Below are 22,943 nucleotides of genomic sequence, written 5' to 3'. Positions count from 1 at the left end.
TTCAGATCATTTACTGTAATCATTACTATTGGACTGTGAAGAGACACAACAACAAATGTTTCTGAAGACAATCACCTACTGCACCTTTAATTTAATATATATAAATATAATGTGGAATAAAAAAAAAAATAATGCATTACAGGGCTCGAAATTAACCTTTTTGCTTGGTAGCACCGGTGCTCCTAACTTTAAAAATTTAGGCGCATCAGCCAAAATTTAGTCGCACCCACCAATTATGAGCACCGTTACTACAAGTTTTATACAAACATATTGATTGTATTTGAAATCAACACTAATCAAACTAACAAGCAAAAAAAATCATATATAAGGTTATATGCAAGCGTGAGGAAAATATGTCTCAACAAAATCCCGTTATCACAAGAAAATAGATTTTTATAACATAACTGAGTGACCAAAGCATACACGGAGCGCTCACCGGCCCTGCACGCACTGCTTGAATTAACGTGTTAACGGTATAACTAGTAAGATGTGTCATTATTTGCAACTGTAGATGCCATGGTTTCTAAAACAAAATCTGTCAAGTGTTATGTTATCTTCATTCTCATCTTCAGAGCTTTACAATTTTTCGCGGTAGTAGCTCTCTGTCATCTGAAGCCAGAAGGCACTGAGTGATTGACAGCTGATATTAACCAATCATTCGCGTTCAGTGCTAGAGCATTGGGCCAATAAGAAGAGCGCGAAGGCGGGGCAAGCATTACGGACTTGGCTTTGTTTACTGCAGCAAGTTGACATGACAACTGTTTTAAACCATTCCCGAGCGCTGCGTTTCCCGTTCCAAGTGCAGACAAAAAGCTTAGAGATGCATTCTGTGTGAATGTCTCCAGAATCCGCGCATGTGATGAACATTTTGCAGTAAAAATTGGTCGCACACTACAATTTTAAACACTCGCAGAAATGCTCCCAAATATATTTCAAGGTCGATTGATAAAATTTTGGGCGCATATGCGCCCAAAATTTTGTCGCAATTTCGAGCCCTGCATTACAGTGTGAACTTGCCTGCAGGATGCCGACGATGGCTTTAAAGTATCCGATGTGAAAGCAGGGCAGCTCCAGATCCAGATATCCGTAGTGTCCCAGACAGTCGGCCAGATTCTTCCCGCAGGTCTCGCAGGGTCTGTCCTTCTCGCTGGTGCCCTGAACACCAGACAGAGAAACAAGACTTTTCAATATAGACTGCATGATAATCAGACTTCTCATACATGTTAGAAAGATAAATTAAGATTATGTTAATAGTGATCGCATGTGTTTGTGCATTCACCATGCGGTGGTCCAGGACGCCGTACTGCAGTGGTTTGTGGCTGGTGTCCTGGCTGTACAGGTTCTTGCTGACCACCTGAATGTGCGCCTGCTGCCGCATCTGTTCTGAAGACTTCATGCCGAAACAGATGTGACTTCTGAAAAACAAGAGAAACACAACACACACCATCAGAGCTTTTAACACTTATACACAACATATTGATCAACAGTGTTGGGGGAAACACATTACGGGCTCTATTTTGATGGTCCATGCGCAAAGCACAGAGCGCAAATGCTTTCAGGGCGTGACAGAATGCATTTTTGCTAATATAAGGACGGAAAAATCAGCTTTGATCTGCGTCGCGACATGGCACATTTGCTATTTACATGAAGTAAAGTAAGTGGAAGTGGAAAAACTGAGCATTTCACTAGCAAGAAATCAGTTAAACAGAGCATATACCACGCGAGAATGAGAGATAAATCATCTACTTTCACTTTTGCTCTCGTGGATAGGGAAACCTTTGCACAGACATCCATTAGCCTATAAATAATTTGATTTGTTTGTTAACACAAATATTTGTTTCAAAACTATTTCTAAATTCAGTTCTAATTTCCAGCAAACTAATAAATGAACAATAATAATGAAGTGTGGTCAAAAAACCTGAGTTATATCCTAATACACATGCTGTGCCACATATGGTCTGAAACCTGACAGGTGGACAAATCTAAGCTTGTTTTTAATATCAATTGCACATATGAGCGCAAACGCATTTGCTATTTAAACAGCGTGGTGCAACGACTCAAAATGACTCTTGTGCCAAGCTGAAAGCAGCAAACAACAATTGCATCGCGCCTTGCGCCACATTGTGCCGGGTGTATGATAGGCCCCTACAATTAACTAATAATACTTTTAGGTATAATGAGTAAAGTAACACAAAATTTTAAAAAAGTCAAATAATAACATACAAGTGACTTTTTGGTTTAATTAAACAGCTTTTAAAGAATAAAAGGCTAAATAAAAATGACCGTTGTCTTATTGAACCTTGCACTCAATGCAAAAACAGACAGAAACCAAGATGGCAGACCCCATATATAGATGCAAGAGTATTTTATATATATATATATATATATATATATATATATATATATATATATATATATATATATATATTAGGCGTGGGAGGATAACTGTTTTCAAGGTATACCGCAGTTTGAATAAGTCAAGGTTTTAAAACGGTTAGAGTTTTCTGCTATACAGTTCCTAATGTACGTGTAGGATTTTTTTTGTTTACATTTTTGCTGTTTTTGTAGGACAAGAGTATTTCCAGCAGATAAAAAATATCCAAAGATGCCGTTTTAAATTGTAAAGAAATCTGTGTTTTTTTAACTAATGCAGACAGCAGACGTCAATGACTATTTAGCCTGACATGTTTACTGTATGTATATGTATGTGTGTGTATATATATATATATATATATATATATATATATATATATATATATATATATATATATATATATATATATATATAAACACATCAAAACACACAAGATTTGTGGAGATGGTGCAGAATACAGATTAGTTCAGAATCTATTATGAACCATAATGGAATGAAAGTTTATCATCTGCATGTATTTTGAAGCTATGTGAGCAATTGAAGAGAGTTTAAATCATTTTAGTAGTGCATAAAGATTAATTTTATTAAAATATTTTAATGGTTAAGAATATACAGTGCTATTTTACATTTGATTATTTCTGAACCTAAATAATGTTGCTCTCTCCAGAAAACCACAAAGCACAGTTTAGGTCACTTTAATATTAGCTCAGTTGTGTTTATTTATGCTAATAATAAATTACATAAAATATATATTTATATTTCACTCCCCTGCAAAATCATCCCAAGAAATGACTTTGCGAAAAGAGCTATTTAAGTCATCTAGTGAAATTATATTGCTTTATAATTTAGAAACTAGTACTTTAGAAATACTCAAAAATGCATCTGTCAGTGTTTTCAAACTATTATATTTGATTTACCAAAGTCACACAAGTGGCAATTTTACATCTGTCACATCCATAACAGAGAGATGTCACATCCATAACAAAGCTTTTTCCTCATAAATGTAAAAATATTGAATTAAATAAAATCCATCATGTTTGTTCTACAGAGAGCCAACTCTTATCCTTTTGATTAGCATAATGTTTGGGGGTTGTGCAGTTTAATTCAAATAATTTCTACATATATATATGTGTGTGCGTGTGTGTGTGTGTGTGTGTATATATATATATATATATATATATATATATATATATATATATATATATATATATGTATATATATATATATATATGTATATAACACACATAAATCTTTATTATTTGTGGAATTATCCTACACTGAGACAAAAATAACTTAACTACACAACGATATTTGTAATTAAATACGCATAAAATTATTTGAATAAAATATTAATACATATGCGTTAATAGCATTCATGTATATGAATATTATATTTACATGAATATATGAATATTGATTCATTTTTCTTTACTCATGTTTTTAAGCAGCAGTAATTATCGGTGACAAAATTAAATGTACTTAAAAATTACACTTCTATGTAAAATGACTTTTGCTTATTACACTGATAACTATAACAAATACAAAGTGCATGTTAAGTGTGATATGGTAAATGCGCTGGAAAACAGAATAAAGAAAGGATGAACCACAAATCATTAATTAAACTGCCTCTTCGTTTGTTTACATTTTGTGTAGATTTAGTTTACGTTAATTGCTGATGCTAGCGAAAACATGCTAATGCCGCAAACAACTTTTATTTGTACTAATGTCTTAGTTAAGAAATACTAATAAAATACCTCAGACACCAATCACATATTATCAATAAACGTTAATTTAGTAAAAGCAATGTTTTTCATGATTCATTTACTGTGATTATCATATTTTGGCCTCAAATGAGACAAGTTTGCCTTCTCAACATCGCCGACTCGGTCAATAAAAATCCCAAATTGGTCTACAAGTATATGAATGCACAGTCAGACATCTGGTTATCAAGTCTGAGGAGTATTCAGTGTCTAAAGTTCTGATGAAACATGTTTACCCTGCATGAAACACGCAAACTTACATCTTTCTGGCCACATCCGTCTCTCTGAACTGCTCCTTCACCATGACTGCGGCGCGTTCACGCAGTCAGCGTGTTGATGTGCTGAAATAAATATTATTTTAGTAGCTTAAAGCAAAGTGCAGGGTTTAATAGTGGATGTTTGATCCTCTGCCACATGCAGCTCTGCTCTAATGTCAGTGCATGCGTCTCTCATGAACACCGAGCAAAAAGATTCATCAGCGCCACCTGCAGATGGGGAGCGCGCTCCGGAGAAACGGTCTTGTTTATTGATTAAATTTAGATTACAATCAATCCCGATTCCTGCATATAACAGTAAATAAATATGCAAATAAATAAAAAATGTGTGTGTGTGTGTGTGTGTGTGTGTGTGTGTGTGTGTGTGTGTGTGTGTGTATATATATATATATATATATATATATATATATATATATATATATATATATATATATATATATATATATATATATATATATATATATATACTACAAATTCCTGTATAATAAAATATATAAATAGTGCGGGCAGATTAATATTTAAATGGATTACATGGATGCTAAGCTGAAAGTAAATTTGTCCCCCTTTAACACTGCATAATTTTTTATTTATTTATGCAGGAAGTTTTAGATTTTTATACATACATTTATTTATTTATTTGTGTATTTATGTGTTTATTTATTGTTTTATTTATTCTGGAATTTGTGTATTTATTTATTCATTTATTAATTTATTTACGTATTTATTTATTTATTGTTTTATTTATGCAGGAATTTAAAGATTTATTTATAGATTTATTTATTTGCATGTTTATGTATTTATTGGTTTATTTATGCAGGAATTTATCGATTTATTTATATATTTATTTATTTATTTGCATGTTAATTTATTTATAGTTTTATTTATGCAGGAATTAATATATTTATTTATACATTTATTTATTTATTGCATGTTTATTGATTTATTGTTTTATTTATGCTGGAATTATTAGATTTATATACACAACTATTTATTTATTTATTTATTTATTTATTTATTTATTTATTTATTTGCGTATTTATTTATTTATTTATTTATTGTTTTTTATAGGTTTCGTACTCCATATAGGGATAGACGTTAATAAAATACAATTTAATGGGTAATTTAATCAATTATATTAATAACACTCTGTATATTGACTCTTTGTACATTAATCTGATGGTTGAATTTAGGGTTAGGGTAGGGGAAGACGTTAATAGAATAAAATTAATTCGTAATTTAATAAATAAAATAAATAGTTCTCGTTAACTTGATAACTTTTTTTTTATTCTAAGCCGGAAGTGTTTCATTGCTGTGCCGTTTCCATAGAGATGATAAACAAACCTAGCCGCTAATAACAAATCAACGCGTGTGAACTTTGGTATTATCGCTGAAAGCCGTTTTTAATGTTTAAGGTTAGATAATTAAGTATATTATGGACTCAGCTTATGTGAACCGGTGTCTGGGCGTCTGTCTCGCCGAAGGTCTCGCGGAGTTGATTGAGCACAGGCCGCAGGAGCCCATCGAGTATCTGGCGCTGTGGATCCGCTCATACAGAGAGAAGCAGAGACTACAGGAGCAGGTGTGACACACACACGTTGGATTTTCGTGTTTTATGGGCCCTTCTCATAGCTGTAATGGTGTTTTTTACTGTACAGACAGTTTATTCAACACTCACTGAAAACAATCTGTATTTTACATTTACTAAATATCTAATTTATGAACCGTTTTCCTTATGGGGACCAAAACAATGCCCCCACAAAGTAAAAAATGACTTGTATTGCTATATTTGAGGGGACATTGTGTAGTACTCGTAATGTAGTGAATACCAGGAATAGTGAAATAATATTTGTTGTCAATAAATCAGACTAGATCAGATGAAACCAGAAGTTTACCTTACGTTACACTGTAAAAAAAGCACATAACCATTAAAAAAAGAAGTCAGATGTTAATGTGACTAAACTTTTTCTTTTTTTTTGTTTAGTTAGGATGATCAAATGTGTTTCTGTTCTGCTTAACAGCAGATTAATGAGCCAGATATTTATTGAGAAATTGTTATAACTCTTCTTGAAAGTCAAGTTTACACACAATAAGATTATTCTGCCTCTGATAAAGCTCTGATGATGATGTCAAGGTTTTGGAAGTGTCTGATTGGCTAATTGACAACATTTGAGTTAATGTGAGGCACAACTGTAGAATAGTATTGAAGGAAAAGCTCAAACACACTGCTTCCTTGTGTGACAACATGGAGAATCAACAAGCCAGAATCAACAACAAAGCCAGATTACCATTAGCTAAATCACACTGGGGAAAGACTCATGTTTGGAGACTTGTCCTGTGCTCTGATGGAGCTAAGATTGAACTGTTTGTTCATAATGAGCAGTGTTACATTTGGAGGACAAAGGGGAAAGCTACAAGCCTAGAACACCATCCCAACTGTGCAGTATGGGGGCGGCAGCATCATGTTGTGGGGCTGTTTTGCTGCAGGAGGCACTGGTCCACTTCACAGCATAGATGGCATCATGAAGACAGAACATTATGCAGAAATACTGAAGCAACATCTCAAGACATCAGCCAGGACATTACAACTTGGCCACCAATGGCTCTTCTAAACAGACCATGACCCTAAGCACACTGCCAAATTAGTGAAAATGTGCTTTAAGGACAACAGAGTGAATGTTTTGGAGTGGCCATCACAAAGCCCTGATATCAATCCTGTAGAAAATCTGTGGGCGGAGTTGAAAATGCTTGTGCGAGCAAGACAGCCTACAAATCTGACTCAGTTACACCAATTCTGTCAGGAGGAATGGGCCAAAAATCCTGCAAACTTTTGTAAGAAGCTTGTGAAAGGAGACTCAAAACATTTGACCAAAGTTATGGTTTAAAAGCAAAGCTAAAAAAATACCAAGGAAATGTGTGTAAACTCTTGACTGTCTAGAAATTAATAAAAATTCTCTCATTATTCTGGCATTTAGCAAATGTAAATCATTCAGGTAATCTTAACGGACCTAAAATAGTAAATGTTTATAATTTACAATCAGACATTTTTTAATAATGGTTATTTTCCTTTTTTTAAAGGTTGACTGGCTTCAACTGTGTGTATATATACTTATATGCATCCCCGAAAATAGAAAGCATTGACCATTACAACAAACTCACAATATAAAACACATCCCAGGGTTCAACGCTAAGGATTTTTTCTACTGGTCCGATAGGGCCAGTGGTTCAGATTTTCACTTGCCCTAACAAATTTTCACTGGCCCCACCAAAAAAAAAGGGAAGTTAATAGCTATTTTATGCCACATATTTTAAATAAATTGTCAAAAATAAAGTGAATCTAGAATTTCAATACTTAAAAACATGTTAATAGAAGTGTTTTCCAAACAAAAAGAGCAGGGGAAAATGTGGAGGTATTTTATTGTGGTTCGAAATTATTTAACTAAAGGTGGCCGACTTGTCAAACTGATGGCAAACCGTGCAAAACATCACTTTTTTCATTTTTTTTATCACTTTTGTTTGTCGCATTGTTCACACATAAATGTCTGCTTCCAAGACTTTAGAAACAGACATTTTCTTTTAGCCTTATAATTTGATCTTGCCGCCATGTTGCCGTTTCTTCGCTGTACTGGCTGTTATCAGGTTACGGGAAAAAATTGCATGCTCAAAACATCAAATCAGACAAGAGGAACCAAAAAGCAATATGGTGTTTACGACATCACAGAGAAGGTAGTGTTTAAAGACTAAACTTAAAATGCACGCAATTGACAAATAGTCGCAGACCAATTAAATGTTAGTGACAAGGCAGCACTGTCCCAATCGGGCCAGTAATTATCCTGTCTACTGTCCCAAGCGTCTCTCATGCTGGCCCTGGGTCCTTATTGTTGAGCCCTGCATCCAAATAAAACCCTCTATAAACAACACTCAATATTTTGCTCAGAGATCTGCATTTGAGAGCCGGCTGAAGGAGGAGAAGCAGCGTCTTCATGATGAGTCTCTCCATCAGCAGCTCCTGCAGGAGGAACAGAAGCAGATCAGAGCCGCACAGGAGGAGATTAAGGTGAATCTACAGCAGGCTGAAGCAGAGACAGTCTCTAAGATGAGGAGTTTTCTGATGGTCATGTTCAATATTGTGTTTTAACAGCACACAGAGGAGCCTCAGCCTGAATCAGCAGAGCAGAGCAAAGCCACTCCTGCAGACTCGACGAGTTCTCAGGCTGAAGAACAGGTGTGTTTATACATCCAAACACTTTTGTAGTCCAAATACCTTTACATTCTTAAAAGGGGACCTGTTCTGCCCCTCTATACGAGATGTCAAATAAGTCTGTGATGTTCCTAGGGTGTGCATGTGTGAAGTTTCAGCTCAAAATAACACATATGCAGTGTTTCTTCTAGGATTTTTTCCAGCTGTGGTGGCAGGCCTTTTTTTTTTTTTACACAGGTCTACACGTGGCGTTATTTCAATGACAAATGTCGTGAGCGCAGTATTAGAAGTTGAGATCGCATTTATGTAATAACCTACAGCATGCGGATCTCTTTGCTTGCGCGCCGATTTTCTCAGCTCGTGCACAAAACTTTTTGCACGCCCGCTCAAATATATGCGGCTTCAAGAGCATACAGATCTTGTGCGCTCTCACATAAACGCTGCTGAAGTGAGATTTAGTGCGTTTATGTAACGAGTATGTCTCCAGCATTTATTAGATTTGCTAGGAATATTTATTCATGTCTCTAATAAACCTACAGAGCGATATTAATGCGCCCTGAAGTAAAGTGAAACGCCTTGATTGCTGGCCTCACGCACATGACACACTGTCAGTCAGTTAGTCAGTCTGCACGTAACCTTAAAGGGTTAGACAAATGACGCACAGCACTATTGTAACGTCGGGGAGAGTGACACTCACAACAGAAGGTAAGATCCAATATGCAGGTTTATTCAGCGTCAGGCAAGCAATGGTCATACAGGTGCAAACGGGTATGTTAAGGCAGTCCATAATTGTAGTCGGTATAAACAGGCAACAGGTCAAAAGGCAGGTGGCTAAACTAGAGAACAAGGGTAAACAAGGCTAGGGTCTAAACACGGAGAAAACAAGACAAGGAGAAACGCGTTGTTATGTCACACTGGGAAAACAAGACTCTGCAAACTGGAAGGGTTCATGAGTGGCTTATAAGTGGTGTGATATCAGTCTCTGACAGGGTTCAGCTGGTGAGTGCAATCAAGCTAGATGTGTGGGCATGGGTGTCTGGGAGCAGTGCATGTATGAAAATGTAGTCCTGGGAAAAAGTGTAGTCTTAAAGTTCGTGTGAGAACCAGCGATCTCTGGAAAGCGATTGCTGGTTGTGTGACAACTATACGGTTACTGAAAAGTTTGCGCTGTTATAATTAACTTACCCTTTAATAAGTTTTTGGTGCGATTATTACCCGCTATTAAATAAAAAATGTTTTGAATGAGAAGCTGTAATGTAGCCGTGGCGGGATGAATTTTGGCGTGGCGCCCTGCCATGGAAGAATGAATGTAGCGGAAACCATGCATACGTAATGTTTTATAACTCTCTGAAACTGACCCTTTTAGGTTTTGATTCTAATTGTGCTGTTTTAGTGACTGTCCTGTTAAATTCAAATGAGATTAGTTTTTTTTTCAGAAGAGGGCGGAGCTACAGATGCCTGTGTGTCAGCATAGTGGCAGATTCAAAAACAAGACTAACGTTCTATATGCAAATGAAGGAGAGATGGTCACTAGTGGGCAGGGCTTTCCCCCTCTGATGACACGTAAAAAGGGAGAATGTCAATCAAAGTGTTTCTGCAGACTGTTTTCATCAAGTCTGATTATAAAACATACAATTAATTCATGTTTGCCATTAGAGGCTGGTTCTATCCACACACTGCTGACTCACAACTTTGTGCAAACCCCTTATTAAAGTGACTTTTGCAAAATAGATGCCCATTTAATCATAATTCCTGCTGAAACACTGCAAAAAAATACAAATACTGAAAGGGGTCTTCAGATTTTGGTTCAATAACTAGACTTTTGTCATTCTTGGTTGTGATCAAACCTTAAAGGTGCAGTAGGTGATCATCCACAATGCTAACAGCTTAGCATAAATCTCTGAATCACAGTCCCTCCCTTGCCGTCTCGAGCCACGCCTCCTTAAACACCAGCACAGCAAAAGATCCCTCTCTCATGTTAAAAGCGATTAGTGCTTGTCCGGCCACGTGCAAGCCAAACTGACATGCGATTTCAGAGTGAATATTTAGAGTTGCATGGTAAACAATATAGGGAGAGACTAGGCGGAATAGCACTATTTACTTGTGTTTTGTTGTTAAACTAATTAAAATCTACATTATCGATGTTGTAAAAGGACCTAATGAAACTGAAAATAGTCTTATTAATATTGTAGCAGAAGATTTTAGTGGCTGAACAACACTTCTGTGAAGATATAACCCGTTTCTAACAACAACATCAAACGTTACATCAGCTTTACGTGAAGCTAAAACAGTAAAACAGAACATTACCTGTCTAAGAGAAACCCTTCAGACATGGTGTCATCCTTTCTCCAGCGTGCAAAGGTAACTCCAATACTAATTCAGGTTTTTAAAAAGCTTTGATTCAGCAGGTTGTCACCGATCGCGCACCCGTGCTCTCTCTCTCGTGAACACGCGGCGGGCGGCGGAGCTGCGTACAAACGGCTGCGCAGTTGTTCAAATCTACATTTGCTGACAGACAGTTTGGCCTACTTATCGGAATTATGAGAGATATCGGCCCGACTGGACTAGTTTTATGCCTTACCCAGAATATAAAAACACATATAAATAGATCATTTACTGTAATCATTACTATTAGACTGTGAAGAGACTTTCAACCAGCACAATAACAAATGCTTCTGAAGATAATCAGCTACTGCACCTTTAAGATAATTGTTTTTTAGCTAGTGTAGTGCAAAACACAACTTAATGCTTCTGTAAGCTGTATTTTGAAAGCGTCTCTCTCTCTCTCTTTGCAGGTAGAAAGTGTTGAAGCTCCTGCTGATCAGCCAGAGTCAGACACAGTGAAGGAGCAAACAGATCCAGCGCTGAATGAGGAGGAATCAGGTGAAACTGCAGGAGATGAAGAACAATCCGCTGAGATCCAAAACACAGAGCAAAGCCTTTCTCAGGAGGATCTCGGAGACACACCGGTGAGACATTCATGATGATAAAACCGCCATTTATGGTTCATTACAGTGCTCTATTTTAAAAACCGACCTTGTCTTCAGAAGGAAAACAATGAAGCAGACGTCCAATCTGAAGAGAACAAACCTGAACTGGAGCAAACAGAAGAAGAGGCTGATGAGGGACAGATAGAAGCTGAAGAAAAGGTGGGATTTCGGTATAATCATAGACCAGGCATGTCTAAACTCTGTCCTGGAGGGCCGGTGTCCTGCAAAGTTTAGTTCCAACCCCAATCAGTCACTCCTGGGCTAGCTAATTAAGCTCTTACTAGGCTTTCTAGAAACATCATGCAGGTGTGTTGAGGCAAGTTAGAGCTAAAATCTGCAGCACACCGGCCCTCCAGGACCGAGTTTGGACACCCCTGCCAAAGACTAAAGCAGTTAATGTAACAGCCCGGTTGGAGAAATAAAAGGATTAAACTCATGCACTGATGTTGCACTGTCCTCCTTTGTGCCTTTATTGTTGCATTTGCTGTCCTTAAAGACTGTACAACACCGTAAGAGCTAAGAACAGATGAATAAACACAAATAGAAAACATGTAATGAATAAAAATTCACATAATAAGACAAAACAATAAACTTAGTGACAATATTATAAAGTATCTTCAAATATATGACTAATTTTACAATAAAATAGCAATTTAAATTATTAGCAAGCTAACAGATGCATCAAATTTTAGCAATATGTATAAAAAATGTCCTCATCTACCTTGTTCTCCCTTCCAACCAGGTGTTCAAACAATGAAGATGAACAGAACAAAAAACAAACCCAAATATGCATTAAATCTCTCTTAAATCAGTCCTTAAATGTAACTTTAGCTCCGTGCATTTCTCTGTACAAGCGATCGCTCTCTCCCTCGTGCTAGGCGCGCTTCTCCGATCTCCCTGCTTCCGTGATCTGCGCGCTCTCGCGCACCTGACCACTTCCGGCAAGCCGCGCGTCAAAATAAGGGTCTCTATAGGCTAAATAACTTAGTGCAAAGCGGAGTTCAAATAAAATACAAAAACACAACAACTTTTAAAGAAATAGAGAAGTAATTAAAAGCAGCATAAATAATTAACACTGAAACCTAACTTAAATAACTTGGGGTTATTTACACTCCCACCAATCATGAGTGATTATGAATTTTAACCTTTTAATCACGAATGATTTTAAATGAATTATAATTACTACTACTACTACTATAACCATTTAAGACTAGATGTAAACAACACTAAAACATATATTACTATGAACTGTTTACTCAAAGGATATGTCAGTATGTTCAGGCTGCCTCCATCAGCAGGACCAACTTCTGCACTGGACGTTCCACCACAGATGGTTTATGTGGACGTTTACCATCCTTCCCCAGATTTCTGTCTCCGAACTGTATTTTCACTCTTCTCACCAATCCGTCCTTGTCAGTGACTGCCTCAATAATCCTTGCCAAGCGCCACTCATTCCTAGGCAGATCCACTGCCTTCTCCAAGACAATATCTCCTACTTGCATGTTCCTTCTTGGTGTATGCCAGCACTGTCTTGTTGTGATGTTAGACACATACTCCTTATGCCAACGTCCCCAGAATTGTTCTGCTAAGTATTGGACATGCCGCCATCTCTTACGGGCATACACATCTTCCCTGACAAATTTGCCAGGAGGTGGTAGGGCTTGAGTAGGTTTTAGAGTGAAGAGGTGATTAGGGGTTAGAGGTTCAGGGCTACTTGGGTCAGTTAGACTATCAACCGTGAGCGGACGACTGTTTACAATGGACATGGCCTCGTAAAAGAACGTTCGCAGAGAAGAGTCATCGAGCCTTCCAGATGACTGTGACAGGGTGGAGCGAAGAACACTTCTGACAGTTCTAATCTGTCTTTCCCAAACTCCGCCAGTGTGGCTTGAATGAGGTGCATTAAAAACAAAGTCACACTGTTTTTCCGCTAAGAATGTTACCAGACGGTTGGTGTCAATCTCCTCCATAGCTTTGGTGAGCTCATTCTTGGCTCCAATGAAATTACTGCCTTGATCACACCTTATTTGATGGACTGCTCCTCTGATAGCGATGAAACAACGCAGGCCATTGATAAAGGCATCTGTGGACATGTCATCCAGCATCTCAATATGGATGGCTCTGCAACAGAAACAGGTAAAGAGAAGTCCATACCTCTTGTTTGACTTGCGACCTTTGCTGGTGATGAATGGACCGAAAACATCCATCCCGCTGTATGTGAATGGAGGGGATGGCTCTATGCGCTCTGAGGGTAAGTTAGCCATTTTTTGCTCTTCCGTAGGTCCACGTAACTTGCGACATCTCACACATTGTCGTACAAAGGAAGCTACAGTCCTGTTAACTCCCGTAATCCAGAATCCTCTTGATCTGATTTCATTTATAGTCATTCCCTTTCCTTGATGAGCCATATTCTCATGACAATCAGCAATCAGGAGTTTTGTAAGTTGGTGCTCCTTCGGAAGTACCACTGGATACTTAACAGCATTAGGGATAGATGCCTCACAAAGTCTCCCTCCCACCTTCAGCAATCCATCTTGGTCGACAAAGGTGTCAAGATTGTATAGTCTGTTGCTGCGAGGTAGTTGTTTGCCCTTACGGAGTAAAGTTATCTCCTCTGCATATGTCTGCTTCTGTAAGTCCTTGATTATGATACATTGTGCATCGTTCCGTTCCGCCAATGTACTGTGATTATGTGACTTGTCTTTCCTGACACGACGTATTAAACGTGCAACAGCTTGGATAGCTTTGGACCATGAGGACAACTTGGTGAGACGGTCTGACAAACATGAATACTGTACAGTTTGCGTGTTGAGTGACTGAACCTTCTTGACTTCAGGGTCGCCAATTGGAAGCTGCTTGCTGATTTCCATAGGTGGTGGTATTTGCTTTTCCCATAAAACTTTAGGTCCTCTAAACCAGTTGGAAGTGACAAGATTGTTAACACTTAGACCACGCGATGCGTAATCGGCTGGATTTTCATCTGAGCAAATGTACCGCCACTGTTGAGGAGTTGTGGTGCGGTGAATCCTTTGTACTCTATTTGCCACAAACGTGTGGAAACGGCGGGCTTCATTGTTTATGTAGCCTAACACCACTTGTGAGTCAGTCCAGAAAAACGTTTCTGCATCTGTCAGGTTCATTTCCTCCTTCAACATGTCATTCACTGCAACTGACACCACTGCGGCAGCCAATTCTAGCCGAGGAATTGTTGTGATCTTGAGTGGGGCCACTCTAGATTTTGCCATGAGCAACGAACAACTGATGTCACCTTGCTCGTTCTCGAGTCTGAGATATGAACACTGACCATATCCACTCATGCTGGCGTCTGAGAAGTGGTGAATCTCTCTCCTTATGATTCTCCCAAAGCCAGAAGGCATCATACAACGAGGCACTTCAATCTTTTCTAGGTTAACTAGATCTGCCTTCCAGTGTTCCCATGCTGATTGTAGATCAGCGGGTAAGTTATCATCCCAACCCATACCACTTCGGCACATTTCTTGCAGAATGGTCTTTCCTTTGAGTACAAAGGGGGCAAGAAAGCCTAAGGGATCAAACAATGATGCCACTATAGACAGTATCCCTCTACGGGTTGCTGGTTGGTCCTTAACAGTGATACGGAATTTGAAATTGTCTTGTTCCAGACTCCAGTAAATGCCCAAAGCTCTTTCCAAACGCTGATCAGTGAGAGCAAGATCGACAGCTGTAACATCTACCGCACACTCTGAAGGTGGTATTGTCTTCAAGACTTCCTTGTCATTAGACACAAACTTGTGAAGCCTTAAGCTTCCCAGTGCACAAAGCTGACGAGCTTCTTCAGCCAATTTGATGGCCTTCTCTGTGCTTTCAATGCTGGAAACTCCATCATCCATGTAGAAATCTTGCATAATAAATTGCGAGCCCAGAGGATACAGACGTTCACCTTCTCTTGCAAGATGCTTCAGCCCATAGTTAGCGCATCCAGGGGACGATGAGGCTCCAAACAAATGCACTGTCATGCGGAAGGTTTGAGGCTGTGAATTGAAATCTCCATTTCTCCACCATAGAAATCGTAAATAATCACGATCTGCATGGTCTACATGAAATTGGTGGAACATTTTCTCCACGTCACACATTAGGGCTACAGGGTACTGTCTGAACCTCAAAAGAATGCCAGTTAAGCTGTTCATCAGATCTGGGCCAGTTAGAAGATGGTCGTTCAAGCTAGTTCCCTTGTATCTGGCTGAACAGTCAAAAACTATACGCAATTTCCCTGGCTTTTTCGAGTGGTACACTCCGTGATGTGGTATGTACCATCTTTCTCCTTCTCGTCCTTCCTCAAACACCTGCTCTGCATTACCCTTCTCTATTACTTCCTTCATGAATGCTACATAATGCTCTCTGTACTCCTGATCCCTCATTAATCTCCTCTTCAAATGTTGAAGTCTTATGACAGCAAGAGGTTTGTTATCTGGAAGATATGGTCTTTTCCTGAATGGCAGGGGCATTTCCAGATGACTATCCTTGTTCAATCTGATATTCTTTTCCAGCTTTCTCAGAAACATGATGTCCTCCTGAGAAGTCACTTTAGTGTGCCCTTCTGTATCCTTGAAATCAGATTCCATCACTTTTATCACATCCGTGGGAGTTACTGCAGGTATTTCCTTGATAGACACTCTATGACACATGGCAGCACTGCTTTGGGGCTCAAAATGTGTTAAGGAAGGACCTATAATGCTCCATCCGAGGTCCGTGCGAACAGCATATGGTTCATTCTCCGTTCCAAGAATTACTTCTCGGGGCGCTAGCGCTCTGGAACAATTGTATCCTATCAATAGTCCAACCTCACAATTTTGAAGTGGGGGAATTTTGTCTGCTAGAGTGGCTAGATGTTTCCAATGACTTGCAGTCTCCATTGTAGGGATGTGTGCGCGATCCACAGGAATGCATTCTTTGGTGTATGCAGGGGGTAGATCTATAATCAGTGAGGAATTGAAACCTCTAACTCGAAGACCAGAAATCCTTTCACTTGACATCAAGGAGTCCTTTCCAACCAAAGTAGTGAGTTTAAGCGTCACGGGACAGGAGTCGACTTTAAGACTTTTGCATACTGCACATTCAATAAAGACTGAATCGCTTTGTGTGTCTAACAGAGCATAGACGAGCTTCTCAGAAACTGGGTCTTTATGTGTGGACAACCACACTGGCACAATCATAGAGGTGTTAACAGGCGTGCATCCAGATTCTACACTCAATGACATGGTCGCAACTCCTTCATGGACATTTTCTGGGCTCTGAGCAGAAGAAGACCTCACCTTTCTATTGAAGCTGTCATCATGTAGGCAGGTAGGGTGTCTTCCCTTACAGGTGTTGCAGCAATGTCGGGAGCGGCAGTCCTTGGCACTGTGACCCAGCCTCAAACATCCATAGCACAATCTTGTATCCTTTACGAACTGTCTACGTTCTTCAAGAGACCTTGCAGAGAATTTAGAACACTCATGAATTTGATGTTCACCATTTTGACAGAACAGACATGGCTTATTGACCTTTCCAGTGGGCTTAGAATTATCATGCTGTGTGACAGTCTTTGTATGGAAGACATTAGCTTTAGGTTTACTGACCTTGAAATAAATTTTCTCTTTGTTAGGTTCTGAAACATGAAGGGCATGAAAGGATGTGACTGGATTACAGGCAACTTCAGCTTCAACAGACATGAAATGGGCGAATTCTTGAAAAGTTGGAAAATCTTGAGTTTCACTCAACGTTTGTGTGGTTTGACGATTCCAGCGGGCAGCCGCCCAATCAGGGAGTTTGCTTACAAGTTTCCTATTCTCTTCGCAATCATTCAATATTTCCAGTCCCTTTACATGTGGCATTGCATCCTTACATGAGTTCAAGAAATCAGAGAAATTTCGAAGTCCTACCGAGTCCTTGGATTGAATTTTAGGCCAGTATGCGAGTTTCTCTCTGAATGCTCGTTGTATGATGAATGGCTGTCCGTAGCGATCTAGAAGCCTCTTCCACGCGTCCTTGTAAGCCTCCTCATCATTTCTGTAAAAGATACCATCTAGCACTTTCAGAGCAGGCCCAGTAACGTACTTCTTCAGGTAGTATAACTTGTCTCCTGAAGAGATATGCCTTTTATCAATGAGTGATTGAAATGAAGCCTTCCACTCTATGAAGTGAATGGGGTCACCACTGAAAACTGTGGGCTCTGGCATAGGAAGTCTGTTTAGTGTTATGCTATCTTGGACAGCCTGCGCTAATTGAGACACATCAGCATTGGGACTCTGTGATGAAATGTTAGGCGTTGGATTAACGGAGGATAAGTATACTGGTTTATGCGTGGGAGGGCTTACAGGTTGCTGCAGCCCTTCATCTTGATTAACAGTGTCAACAGTTTCTTCCTTGTCATACACCTCCAGTCTTGCTCTAGCTGCTCTTACCTCCTTCATCGCTTGGAGCCTTTCAAACTCGCCTTTTTGAGCCTCAAGTTCCTTTCTTTGCTTCTCTTCTAGAAGTCGTAATTTTTCTCTTTGCTCCCTTTCTTCTATTACAGTAGCATATTCTGCTTCCTTAGCTGCTAGCTCTGCTGCTGCTTCTATGCGTTTAGCCATTAGTATAGAATTCAGAGAGGGTTGACTTATAGGTGTACTGGATTTGGAGCTGATGCGTGAAACAGTAGAACCATAAACAGAGCGAGCGTAGTCTCGTTCAAGCAGCTCACGTAAATGCCCCTTTACGGTTTCATTGTCAAAGAGTCCATCTACCCCTGAGATCCTCTCATATGCAATTTTTACTATATCCTTTGTAACAGCATCACAAGCATCAATTTTCCTTCTCATATCAGTGGGTGGAGTTACATTACTTCTAACCCTTATGTATGCATTCATCACACTGTCCTTTTCCTTTTCCAATGAGTCTATGAGTGATGCTAATTCACTCTCAGAAATGTCTAATTTCAACTGACTTCTTGCTTTCCGAGCCTCAGCCTTCCATTTTTCATATGCATGCATAAGCTTTCTTTCTGCTTTATGAGACTCCTCCCTTTGATATGCAAGCATCCTGTCTGTCTGAGTTCGTTCACGGGTAGAGCGACGTACATTTGTGTCTAATTCTTCAGATTGAACTTCTATTTCTTCATCAACTTCTTTGTTTTGAACATTATCAATTTGTTCGTTTACTTTTGCAGGAGTGCACAAATTGGAACCGTGATCCGTCATCATTTACATCAGCAAATAATGTCAGTGGGTGCAAGCTCTTACTGTAACAGCCCGGTTGGAGAAATAAAAGGATTAAACTCATGCACTGATGTTGCACTGTCCTCCTTTGTGCCTTTATTGTTGCATTTGCTGTCCTTAAAGACTGTACAACACCGTAAGAGCTAAGAACAGATGAATAAACACAAATAGAAAACATGTAATGAATAAAAATTCACATAATAAGACAAAACAATAAACTTAGTGACAATATTATAAAGTATCTTCAAATATATGACTAATTTTACAATAAAATAGCAATTTAAATTATTAGCAAGCTAACAGATGCATCAAATTTTAGCAATATGTATAAAAAATGTCCTCATCTACCTTGTTCTCCCTTCCAACCAGGTGTTCAAACAATGAAGATGAACAGAACAAAAAACAAACCCAAATATGCATTAAATCTCTCTTAAATCAGTCCTTAAATGTAACTTTAGCTCCGTGCATTTCTCTGTACAAGCGATCGCTCTCTCCCTCGTGCTAGGCGCGCTTCTCCGATCTCCCTGCTTCCGTGATCTGCGCGCTCTCGCGCACCTGACCACTTCCGGCAAGCCGCGCGTCAAAATAAGGGTCTCTATAGGCTAAATAACTTAGTGCAAAGCGGAGTTCAAATAAAATACAAAAACACAACAACTTTTAAAGAAATAGAGAAGTAATTAAAAGCAGCATAAATAATTAACACTGAAACCTAACTTAAATAACTTGGGGTTATTTACAGTTAATTGGGCTTATTAAATATTTGGGTTTAACAAAAGTCTTCAGAATGTGTCTGTGAAGCTCTGTGTATCTCACGTATTATAACAATAACAAATATGTGGAAATTATATTAGGAAAAAATTATAGAATTAAAAATGACAACAACAATGCAGGGATTGATGGTGTAAACCGGCTGTACTTTATGAGTGTGTGTGTGTGAATGAGTGTGTATGGGTGTTTCCCAGTACTGGGTCGTGACTGGAAGGGTATCCGCTGTGTAAAACATATGCTGGAATAGTTAGCGGTTCATTCCACTGTGGCGACTCCTGATAAATAAGCGACTAAACTAACGGAGAATGAATAAACAACAATGCAATAAACTATCCTATTTTGCTTGTAAGCTAAATATGCTGTGTGTGTGTGTGTGTGTGTGTGTGTGTGTCTTTAAGTGCAAATGAGTTTCTGCTTTCCCCTCCCCTCTAAAAGAGGGCGGGGCTTTTACAGCTCATGCATCGGTTACTCCAATAACAATACTGCATTTGACTGAATTGTACATATGTTTGTTCATTTTCCATCGGCTTAATTCCTTTATTCATCAGGAGTCGCCACAGCGGAATGAACCACAAATTATTCCGCGTATGTTTTACGCAGCAGATGCCCTTTCAGCTGCAACCCAGTACTGGGAAACACCTATACACTACAGCCAATTTAGTTCATCAATTCCCCTATAGCGCATGTGTTTGGACTGTGGGGGAAACCGGAGCACCCGGAGGAAACCCACGCCAACACGGGGAGAACATGCAAACTCCACACAGAAACTCCAGCTGATCCAATAGGGAATCGAACTAGAGACCTTGAGTCTCAGTTATCACTTTTAATGTCTAAACATTTTGGAAAAAGCTGTAATAATCAGATTTGCCTGTTGTCTCTCCTGACAGGTCACACACACAGCTGAAACTGAAGACACGGCAGCGGTGGAGGAAGCGGGGCAAGCTGGAGAACAGGTGAATCTGCACTGACACTCAGCATAGGCTCATTCTGAAAATGTACCCCTATATACATTTCTGGAGATCACTATTTATGTAGCCAGAGGTACTCATGGCTGCATTTCGTCTTTAAAACGAATGCTACGGGGCGGTATGACGCTGTTCGTTTTCGCGCTACCAGCTAACTGCTTACCTCCGTATGGACGGCTTTCCCACTGTTACCAGTTTGCCCAGTGGCTCGCCATGCACGTGGGTGGAATTGAGATGCAGAGAGGAGTTTATCGCGACGACTTCTTCTAGTTGCCTGGTGAAGAACGGTTACAGAAAGCGGGTAAAAACAGAAAGCAAAAAATAAAATAAACAAGTAAATAACAGGGTGAGAGTGTTAACGGTAAAAATCAAATGAGCGCTTTTCTTTTTCTGGATTGCTTTTAAAAACTTATCAGTTGGATTTAGGGAAGTAAGTGGGGGATTTAGTCGGTGCTTTTGAAAACACTATTGGTTGGGTTTAGGGAAGGAGATGGGTGGGTTAGTCGATCAGTCAGTCAGTCCACAGCACTTCCAGACTTTTTGTTTCTCAGACAGTGCCACCTGCTGTTAGGTTGGGTGAAGTGGCTAGTACAGAGACCCAACTGCACGCTCAGACCAGCACTTTCTTGCAAGTAGCAACATCAGACACGCGTTATAGATTTTACTAAAGCGATTCCTGAAAATGACCAGGTTTTATTGCATAAATTATGTGCTGTAAAATATTAGGGCCCACTTTATATTAAGTGTTCTTAACTACTATGTACTTACATCAAAAAATAAATACATAAGTACACAGTAAATGCATGTATTTACACAATAAGTACATTGCAACAAACTATTAATTCCTGTGAAAGTACATATTAGTTAAGGCCACTTAATATAAAGTGGGACAAAATATTACACTTACAAACTATTATTTCATTGTTTGATTTAATCAAAATTAGTGTGAAAGGATAGTGTTATTTAATGATATTTTCAGCTTGCTCATATTTTCGATGTTATTGTACCATACTGGGACAATTTTCTAGCAATTTTTTTCTGGCAAAATAAAAAACTTTAAAGTAAAAATGTTCAAACAAAATGTATAATATATAACACGATTATTATTTGTTATATATTTTAGGGCTGTGTAGGTCTACTGTACATATTACTGTATTATCTATCTGAAAGTGCAAGCACAGACAATAACAGAAACACAATAACAGTTTAACAATTTTTAATAAGTTCTATAAAGATTACAAATACGTTTTTTTGGAAATCAAAATATCAGGTAATCTGCATAGAATTTACAATATGAGCTCTCTTAGGTTAAAGCAAAAATGATTTGCTTGTGACTTGTGGATTTTTTCCCCAGATTGATATTACAACTTAAAAAGGCGGGTCTCTGCCAACACTAATACAATGCACCAAAGACTGCAGATATTTCCACAGTTTTTTTTTTGTTTTTGTTTGTTTGTTTTGTCTATGAAGATAATATTCATTCCCTCAACTCAATACGAAACAGTGATAAATCCTTAATGATTAAAAAAACAACAATAAATGTCTGACAATATTGAGGTAACTGAACAATATCTATTTAAAAATACAATTAATATAAATACAATTAGAATTAATTAATGCATTAAATCAAAATCTAGTGTTTAATATTTTATATAATAAGGTATTCAATTATAGCGTAACATTTTACAGTAGAAAAATAGTTACAATTCATAAGCAGCTGAATTCAGGTTAGGCAATCTTTCAAACAGCATGTGGCACTGTCTAAGAAAGCGATAGGTCTGGAAGTGCAGATCTAGCCGTCTGAGCGTGCAGGTCTGAGCGTGCAGTTGGGTCTCGGGGCCTGCAGCTTCATAATGTTGATCGTGAGAGAAATTTGAGATCTGTAAAACAAAAACAGCAAAAAAAAAAATGTATTTTTGCGCTCTCCAGAAATGTACACAGGGGTACGGCTTCAGCATGAGCCTGGGTTGCTGACGCTGCTGAGATGAGATGTGGAGATGAGTGTGAATGATTATACACTGCTCATGTTTGTTTGCTCTGTGTGCAGGATGAGGAGGAAGACTGAGCATACACTACACCACATCACTGACCTCAGAACAGCATGTGTGTGTGTGTGTGTGTTGCACAAACCTGACATTAGGATTGGGTTGACTTTGGTATTTCCCATGTGGAAATTCACACGATTAAATGGATTTTAATTAATGATTTTTTTTTAATTAAATGAAATATTACATGACATTTATGGTGACTTGATGTCATTCATTCCAGAACAGAGGCGTTTAAAAGAGTTGATCACAGCCGGCAGCTTTATATTTGATGAATAACAGAAGAAATGCTGGATCACTTCTAGATACAACCACTAGAAACATGATACAGTTGTGAGTTAGTGTGTTCCA

At 38.6% G+C, this 22,943-nt stretch overlaps 3 protein-coding genes across 9 annotated transcripts in view; 1 reads left to right on the top strand and 2 right to left on the bottom strand.

The window, feature by feature from the left end:
- Positions 1–4,587, bottom strand: part of polr3a (polymerase (RNA) III (DNA directed) polypeptide A) — a 69,879-nt gene extending 65,292 nt beyond the window's left edge. The window contains exons 1-3 of one of the 2 annotated variants that reach the window (XR_015503571.1): positions 4,395–4,587; positions 1,280–1,415; positions 1,018–1,155 (exon numbers count right to left, since the gene is read on the bottom strand). Coding sequence is in view for 1 of the 2 variants with exons in the window: in NM_001276496.2 (NP_001263425.2) it covers positions 1,018–1,155; positions 1,280–1,415; positions 4,395–4,438 (318 nt within the window). In the remaining variant the exon portion in view is untranslated. The remainder of the gene's footprint in view (positions 1–1,017; positions 1,156–1,279; positions 1,416–4,394) is intronic. The other variant, NM_001276496.2, reaches the window with a different exon arrangement.
- Positions 4,588–5,722: 1,135 nt separating this feature from the next.
- dydc2 (DPY30 domain containing 2) lies at positions 5,723–22,785 on the top strand. 6 transcript variants are annotated; one of them, NM_001328010.1, is given in 7 exon segments: positions 5,723–5,988; positions 8,344–8,463; positions 8,548–8,631; positions 11,403–11,576; positions 11,655–11,756; positions 20,470–20,535; positions 22,595–22,785. In NM_001328010.1, coding segments are annotated over 7 exon segments (711 nt in total). In that variant the 5' UTR covers positions 5,723–5,841; the 3' UTR covers positions 22,613–22,785.
- Positions 12,875–19,343, bottom strand: LOC137489151 (uncharacterized). The gene is made up of 2 exons (XM_087277004.1): positions 19,163–19,343; positions 12,875–18,957 (listed from the first exon to the last, which is right to left on the bottom strand). The coding sequence occupies exon 2, from the start codon at positions 18,797–18,799 to the stop codon at positions 12,875–12,877; it is 5,925 nt and encodes a 1,974-aa protein (XP_087133130.1). The 5' UTR covers positions 18,800–18,957; positions 19,163–19,343.
- Positions 22,786–22,943: the final 158 nt, after the last annotated feature.

The sequence above is a fragment of the Danio rerio genome, chromosome 12, assembly GCF_052040795.2.
Source record: "Danio rerio strain M-AB ecotype USA chromosome 12, GRCz13ab, whole genome shotgun sequence".
In the NCBI taxonomy this organism is placed as follows: Eukaryota; Metazoa; Chordata; class Actinopteri; order Cypriniformes; family Danionidae; genus Danio; species Danio rerio.
The sequence above is the reverse complement of the archived record's forward strand: the minus strand, read 5'-3'. Positions and strand labels throughout refer to the sequence as shown.

What these genes read in the sequence shown, in the direction of transcription:
- dydc2 (XM_087274389.1), top strand. Translation starts at nt 5,842, where the DNA reads ATGGACTCAGCTTATGTGAACCGGTGTCTGGGCGTCTGTCTCGCCGAA. An exon ending in CCGCACAGGAGGAGATTAAG is followed by an intron (nt 8,464 to 8,547) that starts GTGAATCTACAG and finishes GTGTTTTAACAG; the next exon opens with CACACAGAGGAGCCTCAGCC. An exon ending in GTTCTCAGGCTGAAGAACAG is followed by an intron (nt 8,632 to 11,402) that starts GTGTGTTTATAC and finishes CTCTCTTTGCAG; the next exon opens with GTAGAAAGTGTTGAAGCTCC.
- LOC137489151 (XM_087277004.1), bottom strand. Translation starts at nt 18,799, where the DNA reads ATGATGACGGATCACGGTTCCAATTTGTGCACTCCTGCAAAAGTAAAC.